Source organism: Rana temporaria, chromosome 7 (assembly GCF_905171775.1).
Source record: "Rana temporaria chromosome 7, aRanTem1.1, whole genome shotgun sequence".
Classification (NCBI taxonomy): Eukaryota; Metazoa; Chordata; class Amphibia; order Anura; family Ranidae; genus Rana; species Rana temporaria.
The window spans coordinates 45,074,634-45,087,037 of NC_053495.1; the positions used below are offsets into that span (position 1 = coordinate 45,074,634).

At 44.5% G+C, this 12,404-nt stretch overlaps 1 protein-coding gene across 5 annotated transcripts in view; it reads left to right on the forward strand.

The window, feature by feature from the left end:
* The window catches only part of PHF2 (PHD finger protein 2), a 369,384-nt gene that overhangs the window by 278,250 nt on the left and 78,730 nt on the right, over positions 1-12,404 (forward strand). For all 5 annotated transcript variants that reach the window (XM_040359305.1, XM_040359307.1, XM_040359302.1 and 2 more), the window contains 4 exons: positions 1,819-1,910; positions 3,981-4,070; positions 6,942-7,361; positions 11,564-11,686. In XM_040359305.1, the coding sequence (XP_040215239.1) occupies positions 1,819-1,910; positions 3,981-4,070; positions 6,942-7,361; positions 11,564-11,686 (725 nt within the window). The remainder of the gene's footprint in view (positions 1-1,818; positions 1,911-3,980; positions 4,071-6,941; positions 7,362-11,563; positions 11,687-12,404) is intronic.

Below are 12,404 nucleotides of genomic sequence, written 5' to 3' on the forward strand. Positions count from 1 at the left end.
TGGAGATGGCACATTCGTCATGCTGTAACGGGCTGAAAAGCGCGAATCGTCTCTCGAGGATCAGCAAAAGCAGCCCAAAGGGTGGGGCCATTTGAATGGAACATCCCCTTTATAGTGCCGTTGTACATGTTGTATGTCACCACGCTTTGCTCGAGCATTTTTTTTTAATGAACCTGTCTGTGTATGCAAGGCAGGTTTGAGAGGAATCATGTTGAGAAAAACTTCAGTTTTTTGCATGACAGGAAAAACGGTCATGTGTACGCGGCATTATAGATTAATTCCAAGTACGGTGTATTTTACACATAAACTATACCTGGCCGATGCCCCTGGGAGCTGGAAATCAGTGAAATAGATGGCGCTACTCCAGTGATCTCCACTTGCTTCTGGGTTCTGAACAGAGGAGGTCAGGCGCTCGGCACAGACACCATTAGGAGAATGCTTTACATCTGTTGAATGGATGCAAATGGTTCTTTAATTGAATGAGGTGGAGAGACAGGGCAATGGCACCTCGTCCAATCAGAAAATGCTTTGCATTCATTATTTGTTCTAGTGATAAATGTCAAGAGGGATTCTCCCAAGTTCTGTCTTGCTTTGTAACAGGCCATGAAAGTCAAAGTGAGATTGCATCATGGTTAACTCCAGGACAGGGGTCTCCAAACTTTCCAAGCAACAGGCCATTTTACTGTCCTTCAGGCTTTCGAGGGAGCCAGACTCTGGCCAGTGGGAGTAGAAAATGCCCTGGCATTAGTGCCCCATCATTGGTTTTAATGGTAGGAATAGTGCCCCATTGTTGATTTTGGGGTAGATTCAGGTAGCTTTGCGCAGTTTTTACGGAGGCGCAGGGCACCGTTTTTGCCCTGCGCCCCCGCAAATTATCTGCGCTACCCTTGATTCACGGAGCAGTAGCTCCGTAAATTGCGTGGGCGCTCCGGCAAAATGCCCGGCGTAAGCGCGCGCAATTTAAATGATCCCGTAGGGGGCGGGAATCATTTAAATTAGGCGCGTTCCCGCACCGAGCGTAGGGCGCATGCTCCGTCGGGAAATTTTCCCGACGTGCATTGCGGCAAATGATGTCGCAAGGACGTCATTTGCTTCAAAGTGAACGTGAATGGCGTCCAGCACCATTCACGATTCACTTACGCAAACAACGTAAATTTCAAATTTCGTGACGCGGGAACGACGGGTATACGTAGCATTGGCTGCCCCTGCTATTAGCAGGGGCAGCCTTACGCAAAAACCGACTTACGCAAACGACGTAAACTGCGTACGCAGGGCTCGCATAGGGTTGTGAATCGGCGTTAGTATGCAATTTGCATACTATACGCTGACCACAACGGGAACGCCACCTAGCGGCCTGCGTAAGAATGCAGCCTAAGATATGACGGCATAAGGAGCCTTATGCCAGTCATTTCTTAGGCTGCAGTCGGCGTAACGATGTTCCTGAATCAGGAGCATTCGTAACGCCAGCGCAGGTAAGCAATTGCGCTGCGTAACTATGGTTACGCAGACGCAATTGCTCTTTGAATCTACCCCATTGATCAGAAGAATAGTGCCCCATTGAATGTGTCAGTAGGGTGAATGGTGCCCCATAATTGGTGTCAGTTGTGGACTAGTGCTCCATTGATGGTGTCAGTTGGTGTTGTGCCCCAAGGGGTCAGATAAAGGTAAGCAAAAGGTCACATCTGGCCCCCAGGATGCAGTTTGGAGACCACTGCTCCAAAATAAAAAGATAATAAAATAGACTTCAATGTATGACTGTCATTTTGGTAAAGAGGCAGCTGTTGTATTAATTCTGGGTATTTTTGTTTTTTACTTTAGCATTACACAAGGCGGGGAAGCAGCCAGTACCACATCTTGTCCTAGGGGCCAAAATACTGAACGGAGCCTTTAGAACATGGACAAAAAAAAATGTAAGAATCCGAGTTATTTGAATTTTTAATTACCGTGGTATTGTATGCGTACATTTCAATAATATTACATAGGAAGGACTTTTCTCAAATACACTGCATTCGTTTTTTTTTTTTTGTTTTAATTACTTAGCATTTTTGTGTGCTATTAACTTAGTACAGTAGGTGAATAGCCAACTTGACAGTTCATATATGCGTGAAATATTTTAGCTGCAGTCAGCCATGATGTTGAGCAAAGTGCTGTAACCCATAGCAACCTGATTTCAGGTTTCTTCAGTCCAGGATAGTCAGAACCATGAAATAGTATTGCTGGTTGGGTGCTATGGTATATTGCACTGTGCTTGTGTAGTTTACATCATATCCTATGATGTCCTATGATCCTATTTTATTCCAATGCTTAGCGATCAATTGCTAGTGATTTTTTTTTAGTGCAACTTAGCTTGAGGTGATTGTAGCCGTATCTGTGTCCGTGATACTTTTTTTATTTTTATTTGCACTAACATAATTTTTTAGGACAAGCTTTCAGGCTATGTCCGCTTCTTCTAGGTCCGAGTACTGGTCAACCTTGGAGAAGGGGATATACCCCGAAAGCTTGTCCTGAAAAAAATCATATGTTAATACACATAAAAAAAAGTGTCACAGTGTTGGTGCAATTTAGCTATGGAAAATCTTCTGTGTAACTCCAGCTTTGGGGCCAGTTCACACCAGACGCAGTTCAGTTCCGTGTGCTTTTTTTCCTGTACTAAAAATGCATGCAGAGGCCCGGATCCACGAAGCAGTTACGTTGGTGTATCTATTGATACGCCGCGTAACTTCTAGGTTGCTCCGGCGTATCTTTGTTTTGTATCCACAAAACAAGATACGCCTGAAGCTGGGCTAGATCTGACTGACGTACTTCTTAGTACGCCGTCGAATCTTAGGTGCATATTTACGCTGGCCGCTAGGTGGCGCTTCCGTCGATTTCCGCGTAGAGTATGCAAATTAGCTAGATACGGCAATCCACAAACGTGCGTCCGCCCGGCTTTTTTTTTTACGTCGTTTACGTAAGGCTTTTTTCGGCGTAACGTTACCCCTGCTCTATGAGGCGTACGCAATGTTAAGTATGGACGTCGGGCCAGCGTAGAATTTTTCGTTGTGTACGTCGTTTGCGTAAAAGGTTCGCGAATAGGGCTTTGCGTAAATTACGTTCACGTCGTCTAGGCATTGAGCAGGCGTAATTTAATTTGAAAATCCGACGTGATACTGAGCATGCGCCGTACGAAAAAAGCGTCATTTACGTGTGGTCAAGCTTGTTTTACATAAAACCAGCCCCCCCTGTTCATCATTTGAATTCCGCGCCCTTACGCCGGGAGATTTACGCTACGCCGCCGTAACTTTAGAGGCAAGTGCTTTGTGAATACAGCACTTGCCTCTCAAAGTAACTACGATACGCTACGCCTGCCTAAAAATACGCCGCCCTACGTGGATCTGGCCCAGAGTGTTTTCCATGTATTCCAATCGCTCTAGTTGGCTCTAGTTCACACCATGCAATCAGAAACTGACCGGAAACTGACCGCATGGTGTGAACTAGAGCCATTGGAATACATGGAAAACACTCTGCATGCATTTTGTGCAGAAAAAAAGCGAACGGAACTGCGTCTGGTGTGAACCTGTGTGCTTAAAGCAGAGCTCCACCCAAAAAGGAGGGCTCCGCTTTTTCACACCCCCTCCACTACCACATTTGGCGCTTATTTGGGGGGAGCAGGTACCTGGTTTTGACAAGACGGTGGGACCATTCACAAAGCACAGCATGACTCACGCATGCGCAATAGGAAACCGGCTGTAAAGCCTGAAGGCTTCACTGCTGGTTTCCTTTAGTGAAGATGCATGAGCCTGCACCGATTAAAGAGTCGACTCAGGTGCTGACATCGTTGGATCCCTGGACAGGTAAGTGTCCGTATATTAAAAGTCAGCAGCTACAGTATTTGTAGCTGCTGACATTACATTTTTTTGGGGAGACTGGAGCTCCTCCTTAAGCTGTATAATTTCTGTTTTTTTTTGAGAAACCTAAAATGTTTCCTTTGGTATTCATAGGCTCTCCTAGAACATGAAGATGAACTTCCTGAACATTTCAAGCCATCACAGCTCATCAAGGATCTCGCCAAAGAAATACGGTTATCAGAGGTGAGCTTTCTGTGTTGCTTTTAAAGTGGACTTGTACTTTGCGTATACTAAGTAAAGTAACCAGTTCATTGAATTATATTTCAAATGTCTAAGCGCCTGAAGTTCCACTCTAAATTTAGACATATATTTTTCAAAGTAATGAACCATAGTTACCATGTTTAAAGGGGCAGGTCCGAATAAGTGCATTACTGGAGATGAGTGAATTATGTCCTAGAGGAGCTGTAGGTGCTGTTTCCTTTCACACACTCTGTTTGGCCCCTTTCATACGGTGATCTGAACAGGTCCACCTGTCAGTTTTTCAGGCAGACGTGATCGGACTTTCCAGGATCTTTTATGGAGCGGCCACCATCCAAACCGATCCTGTCCACCAAAAACAGAGGAATGGTGGACCTATTCCCCATCCTTCTGGCGGATTGGATGGAAACGAACAGGCAATTAATTTCCATCCTATTACCCCATAGAGGAGAGCAGAACCTTGTCCTTGTCCACTCTGGACCTCTCATACGCCTGCTCAGCGGGAATCGGCAAGATCTCTTGCTGAGCAAGCGGATTCCACTTCACAAAAAGCGACCATGTGAAAGGGGCCTTTCTTATTGTAACCTCATCTCCAGTATTCCACTGAGTTGCACTTAATCAGACCTGCCCCTTTAAACATGGTAACTATGGTTAATTACTTTGAAAAATACGGGCCAGATTCACAGTGAGAGTACGCCGGCGTATCTACTGATACTCCGGCGTACTTTTTAAATTTGCCGCGTCGTATCTTTAGTTTGAATCCTTAAACCAAGATACGACGGCTTCTGGCTTCGATCCGACAGGCGTACGGCTTCGTACGGTTTGTAGGTGCAATACTTTGGCGCCCGCTGGGTGGAGTTCGCGTTGTTTTCTGCGTCGGGTATGCTAATTAGCTTTTTCCGGCGATCCACGAAGGTACGCGCGGCCGTCGCATTCTCTTACGTCGTCGCTAGTCGGCTTTTCCCGGCGTATAGTTAAAGCTGCTATTCTGTGGCGTATAGATAGACTTGCCATGTTAAAGTATGGCCGTCGTTCCCGCGTCGAATTTTAATTTTTTTTTGCGTAAGTCGTCCGTGAATAGTAAAGGACGTAACGCACGTCGAAGTTAAAAAAATTACGTCGGTGCGACATCATTTCGCGCAAAGCACGGCGGGAAATTTCAAAACGGAGCATGCGCATTTCAATTGGCGTGGGGACGCGCTTCATTTAAATGAATCACGCCCCCTACCCGCCCAATTTAAAATACGCGCCGAGAAATACACTACGCCACCGTAACTTACGGCGCAAAATCTTCGTGGATTCGAAAATGCGCCAGGTAAGATACGGCGGCGTAGCGTATCTCTGATACGCTGCGCCAGGGCAATTCTTTGTGAATCTGGCCCTATATGTCTAAATTTAGAGTGAACCTCCAGGCACTTAGGGCCAGATTCACAGCGGAGATACGACGGAGTATCTCAGATACTCCGTCGTATCTCTCAGAGTATCTATGCGACTGATTCATAGAACCAGTTACGCATAGATATCCCTAAGATCCGACAGGTGTAATTGTTTTACACTGTCGGATCTTAGGATGCAGTACCGCGGCCGCCGCTGGGGGGAGTTCGCGTCGTAAACCAGCGTCGGGTATGCAAATTAGGAGTTACGGCGATCCACGACGGTTTTTCGTGTTCGCTACGTTGCCGCTAGTCTAGTTTCCCGTCGCAAAGTTGTTCGTCGTTTTGGGTGCCTTAACTTTACACAGCAAACGTATTGCTGTATAAAGTATGGCCGTCGTTCCCGCGTCGAAATTTAAAATTTCACGTTGTTTGCGTAAGACGTCCGGGAATACGGAAGTACGCCACGCACGTCGCCGATCGAAAAAATGACGTCAGTCCGGGCAAAGCACGGTTGGAATTTCGAAACGGAGCATGTGCAGTAGTTCCGGCGCAGGAGCGCGCCGAATTTAAATGGCACACGCCCCTTTAAATTACGCCGGAGGCTGCCAGCGTAGGTTTTCATTGCAAGTGCTTTGTGAATCAGGCACTTGCGATGAAAACTTGCGGCGGTGTAACGTATCTACAATACGTTACGCCGCCGTACTTCTACGTGAATCTGGCCCTTAGACATTTGAAATATATACGTTTACGGTTTTACCTGATTAAGAATATTAAATTTTTTGTATAATATGCAACACCTTCGCAAATTATTAGGATCACTCTAAAACTTTTGGGTTTATCCATACTGTTTAGTGGGTCTTTAGATTTACCTTCAACTGTGTATTGCAAGGGCCTGTCTGATTGCATGCAAACTTAAAGAATTTATGTTTGACCTCATATTACATGGTTTTGGTAAAGCTAAAGGAAAAAATCGAAAGAAAATTGTATAGTGTCTTTCCAACTTTACACAGTTCATGCGTAACTTTTATGCCCTGTACACACGATCAGTTCGTCTGATGAAAATGGACCGATGGACCGTTTTCATCGGACGAACCGAACGTGTGTGGGCCCCATCGGTTTTCTATCCATGCTCAGAATCAAGTCGACGCATGCTCGGCGGAAGCATTGAACTAAATTTTTCTCAGCACGTCGTCGTGTTTTACGTCACCGCGTTGGACACGATCGGATTTTTAACCGATGGTGTGCAGGCAAGACTGATGAAAGTCGGCTTCATCGGATATCCGATGAAAAAATCCATCGGATTAGATTCCATCAGACGAACCGATCGTGTGTAGAGGGCATTACATTTTCTCAGCAACAGAAAATGTGGAAGGCGAGGAAGAAGGAAGAGGAGTCACTTCCCTGCTCGGTTATCTAAAAAATAAAAATAAAAAGTTAACTCCATTTTACATGTTTTTTTTTTGTTTGTTTTTTAACCTAGAATGCATCAAAGGTCACCAAGACAGACATTAGTGCCAACACCATCCCAGAAAGCAACAATATTATCGTGGAGAAGATTGAGAGCGAACCGAAAGAAGAACCTCCCTCGCCAGTGCCAGAAAGTCCACCACCTATGGAAACATTTACGAAAAAAAAGACCAATAAAAGTGAAAAACTGTCAAAACCCCCCAAACCTCCTAAACCCCCCAAAGAGGCAAAACCTGTCAAAAGTGCCAAACCACCCAAAACTCCAAAACCACCTAAACCTCCCAAACCTTCGAAAAATAAGGAAGGAGGCAAAAAGAAGGCAAAGAAGATGAAAGACTCACCCGCATCACCACCAACCACTCCAGACCTTGATGTTCTCGAGGCCCACACTAAGGATGCATTGATTAAAGTTGACACGCCAAAGAAGGTTGCGGTGAGTACATATTATTTCATTCTTAGATAAAGAAGTTATTTTATTTGGAGATAATAAGTACACAAGCCATGCCAAAATACGGAGGCATCCTTTCGACTTATATTGTATTGAAACCAAAACAGTAATCACAACCTATATAATGACCTTTATGGCCCAACTATATGACCACGATGAAAGAAGGTGTTATAGAGGCCCGAAAAAATGTGAGTCTTTCTGGACCATATTAAACTTTTCATGGATGTCAACATTTGTGTGGTGCTCCTGTTCCTGCATATTTGAGATTATGTTTCTAGAGCCCATAAAGGCTTTGGTGTACCAGAGCAGCCTTCAGATTACCTTAAAAAAAGTTGTTAACCTCCATGGGGAACTTGTACCTATAGGTAAGCCTAGAATACAAGGGGCAGGATTGCTTTCTAATTACTGATACATTTCAGCTGGTGTCTTGGCTTTCGGTGCCTTTTTGCAACTCCCTTTCTTCATGTGTTCAATACCTTTTCCGTGTGTCATTCCATTTTATTACACTTAAAGCGATGGTTCAACCTCAGTAACAACATTATAGCATTAAATTCAGCATAGTAGCGCGAGCTACAGTATGCCTTTATTTATTTTTTTTGCCCCGTACTCACTGTGTAATCGTATAGTGAAGATTCCGACTCCCCGCGGGGAATGGGCGTTCCTATCCAGAGGGAAGATGATTGACGGCCGGCTATGGCACGTCACGCTCCCCGAAGATAGCCGGAGTAGGTCTCGGCTCTTCCCGGCGCTATACGGCGCCTGCGCACAGACATCGGAGCTGACTGCGCAGGCGCCGTGAAGAGCAAACACCTATTTCGGCTATTTCCGTGAAGCGTGACGCGCCATAGCCGGCCGTCAATCACGAGCCCTCTGAATAGGAACGCCCATTCCCCGGAAACTTTAGTACGCGATTACACAGTGAGTACGGCGCCAAAAAAATATATAAAGGCATACTGTAGCTCACGCTACTATGCTGAATAACATGCTAGAAATTTTTTTATTTTTTTTTAGGGAGAACCCCCGCTTTAATTTTTTTACTTATTTGTTTTGGTTTCTTTGTATATGTATGGATTGCATGGGTTGTTACCGACATGTGGTGAATATTTCCTATCAATAAATAGCATCTTTAGAAATATATTTGCCTAGAAAAATGGCGTTCAATACTTCTTTTATCTGCTATATTTTTATATATATATATATATATATATATATATATATATATATATATATATATAGTTACATAGTTAGTCAGGTTGAAAAATGACACAAGTCCATCCAGTTCAACCACAAAAAATAAACAAACAACATAAAAAACACAATACAATCCCATACACCCAACTCCATACCCACAGTTGATCCAGAGGAAGGCGAAAAACCCCAGCAGAGCATGATCCAATTTGCTACAGCAGGGGAAAAAATTCCTTCCTGATTCCCCGAGAGGCAATCGGATTTTCCCAGGATCAACTTTACCTACAAATCTTAGTACTCAGTTATATTATGTACATTTAGAAAAGTATCCAGGCCTTTCTTAAAGCAATCTACTGAGCTGGCCAGAACCACCTCTGGAGGGAGTCTGTTCCACATTTTCACAGCTCTTACTGTGAAGAAACCTTTCCGTATTTGGAGATGAAATCTCTTTTCCTCTAGACGTAAAGAGTGCCCCCCTGTCCTCAGTGTTCACCGTAAAGTGAATAACTCAACACCAAGTTCACTATATGGACCCCTTATATATTTGTACATGTTGATCATACCCCCCCTTAATCTCCTCTTCTCAAGAGTGAATAAATTGAGTTCTTCTAATCTTTCCTCATAGCTGAACTCCTCCATGCCTCTTATCAGTTTGGTTGCCCTATATACACAGTGGAACCTCGGATTACGAGCATAATCCGTTCCAGGAGAATGCTCGTAATCCAAAGTACTCGCATATCAAAGCAAGTTTCCCCATTGAAGTCAGTGGAAACTAAAATAATTTGTCCCACATTGACTTCAATGGCATGCAATACCGCATGCGGCCAGAGGTGGGGGGCACTGGAGAGCCTCGAAAATGTCCGGAAAGGCCCGAGGACACCTCGACTGCCCTCGGCAAACCTTGGAAAGGCTTGGGAATGGAGTTACTCAGAACCTACCCCCTAACATTATATATATATATATATTGTGTATATACACACGCATATGGTATATATAATGTTTACCAGAATGATTGTTTAGTAAGGTTGGCCTAAGTGCAATTATCTGCAGGAAAAAGGATAATTGTTTAGAGCAGTAAAACAAGGAAAATATTACATTCTTGCACATTTTCATAGGTTCATACACACAGCCCTATGACTTTTTACTACCCTGTTATGCCCGGTAAAATAGATATAACCTCTAATTGGATGACATTTTGGGCTTGTGCACAGATTATGTTTACCTGCATTTGTCATGCATGTAAAAAACACATCACCACCACACCAATATGCCACTTACAGACTCCTTCATCTGGCAGCAGTGACAATTGCCTTACTTTATGTGACCAACAAAAGGCTCCTCATCTTGGTATGCAGATTACAATGTTTTTTTTATTTATTGGCTTACAATACAAAGCTGCCATCCATTGCTTTGCCACTGTAGCACCCTCTAGAATTGTAATGTCATTGGCCATCTGGAGTGTGGCTGATTATACAATTCCACTGATACGCACATCAAAGGCAGGTCATTAAATGAAATCTTTATCTCAACAGTACAGTGTACATTTCAGTTCTGAGGCTGCTTTTGACCTGTCTTGTGTTGCATTTCTCTAGATGCAGCATGTTCTATTGGGAATGTGTTTGCATTGCATGCAAAGCAGGTAAGGTGCTGACTTTAGCATTAGATTGCATGCATTTGAGCTGCACTGCATTACAATGTAAAAGCCTGCGTTTGATGGCAGTGCCCGTCTTCACAAGCCCTTAGTCTGCTAAAACATTATGGCCCAGATCCACGTAGCGCGGCACATTTGTAAGTCCGGCGTAGTGTATCTCAGATACACTACGCCGCCGTAACTTAAAGGGTATTTTCCGTATCCACATAGAATTTGCGCCGTAAGTTACGGCGGCGTAGTGTAACTGTGTCGGCGTAAGGGCACGCAATTCAAATGGATAAGATGTGGGCGTGTTTTATGGTAATTCCTATTGACCCCACGTAAATGAATTTTTTTTTTTTGAACAGCGCATGCGCCGTCCGTGGGGGTATCCAAGTGCGCATGCTCCAAATTAACCCGCAACAAGCCAATGTTTTCGACGTGAACGTAATTCTACGCAAAGCCCTATTCGCGAACGTTTTACATAAACGACGGAAAATTAGACGTTGGCCCGACGTCCATACTTAACATTGGCTAAGCCTCATATAGCAGGGGTAACTTTACGCCGGAAAAAGCCTTACGGAAACGACGTAAAAAAATGTGCCGGCCGGACGTACGTTTGTGGATTGGCGTATCTAGCTAATTTGCATACTCAATGCGGAAATCGACGGAAGCGCCACCTAGCGGCCAGCGTAAATATGCACCTTAGATCCGACGGCGTGGATCTAGCCCAGCTTCAGGCGTATCTTGTTTTGTGGATACAAAACAAAGATACGCTGGAGCAACCTAGAAGTTACGCGGCGTATCAATAGATACGCCAGCGTAACTGCTTCGTGGATCTGGCCCTATGTGTATCATAAACAATTTACCACGTTCAAGGTTTTTCATCCGTTATTGCGGACAGGTCATTGTATATTACCAGGATGTGTTATGTGGGGGAGGAGTGGATTTCTCACTTTTTATACTGTGAATCACCTCATATTATGATAAACATAACATAACATATGATAAACATGTCCAAGCTAGATATGTAAATAACCTGTCACTCAAAGCAAGGAGAGAGGAAAGGACTTTTTATTTAGACAGGTTTTTATCTGGAAGTCTGTTAATTTTCACTGAACAATAAAAGAGGATTGCTCAGAGCTGGATTAACTCTGTGTGGCAAGACTGGGCACAGATGGTAGGAAATATTTTACTCTACATTGTGGGTTTATATCCACTTTAACATGTGAAAGTTATTATGAGATTTTAGTGTTTGGGTTTATATATATTGTTTTATGTTATGACATTTTTTATTCTTGAAAATAAATTAGTTAAAGTAGATAAAGCAAATCCTAGCCAACAATTCCATACATTTCTTTTTCTCCAGGTCCCCAAGGAGGAGATAAATACCCCCAGCAAGGAGGAGACAGCTAAACAGAACAATGATATGGAAAAGTTTGAAATGCGGGACCAGAATAAAATCAAAACAGAAGCAAAGTGGAAATATAAGGTATTGTGAACGTGTTATTTTGTGCATGTCACGTTACCCCTCCTAACAAGCCTATAAAGCAATTATGGTGACCCCAGGCCTTTTTTTTATCTTCTCTGCTTTAAAAAATCACCCCCTATGACAGCGCGGGGGGGGGGGGGGGGGGGGGTGTCTCCTCACGCCCAAATTTGCAATTTAAATACAGCCAAGCAGGGCTCCGCCCACAAAGCCATGTCATTCGTTTACAGAGTTCAGTGAATGAATGCGCTACAATTACCATCTGACGATAGTTACCGTATTTATCTTAAAATCAGGGGGAAATCGTGGGTGCGCAATATACGCCGATCCTCCTCAGAGACAGCCGATCCTCGCTGTCTCTGAGCGCTGCCGACAAAAACCGAGCTGAGCCGAGTGTACTGCGCACTCGGCTAGGCTCGGCTCCGCCCACGCGAGAGGAGCCGAACACACCAGAAATCCGGCTCTGCACAGCTCGACCGAGGCGCCAAATTCAACGCTGTATCCCCGGGCAGACAGACGCGACAGACACCGATAAGGCTGGACGGACACGACAGACACTGACAAGGCTGGACGGACCCCGCGCAAGGCCGCAGATGGACACCGGGCAAGACAGCAGACGGACACCGTCAAGGCTGGACGGACCCCTAGTTTCCCGGCGGTGCTCCTGGCACCTCCTCTTCATTGAGTGCCCCCAAGGAGAGCCGTGTTCCATGAGGGCACT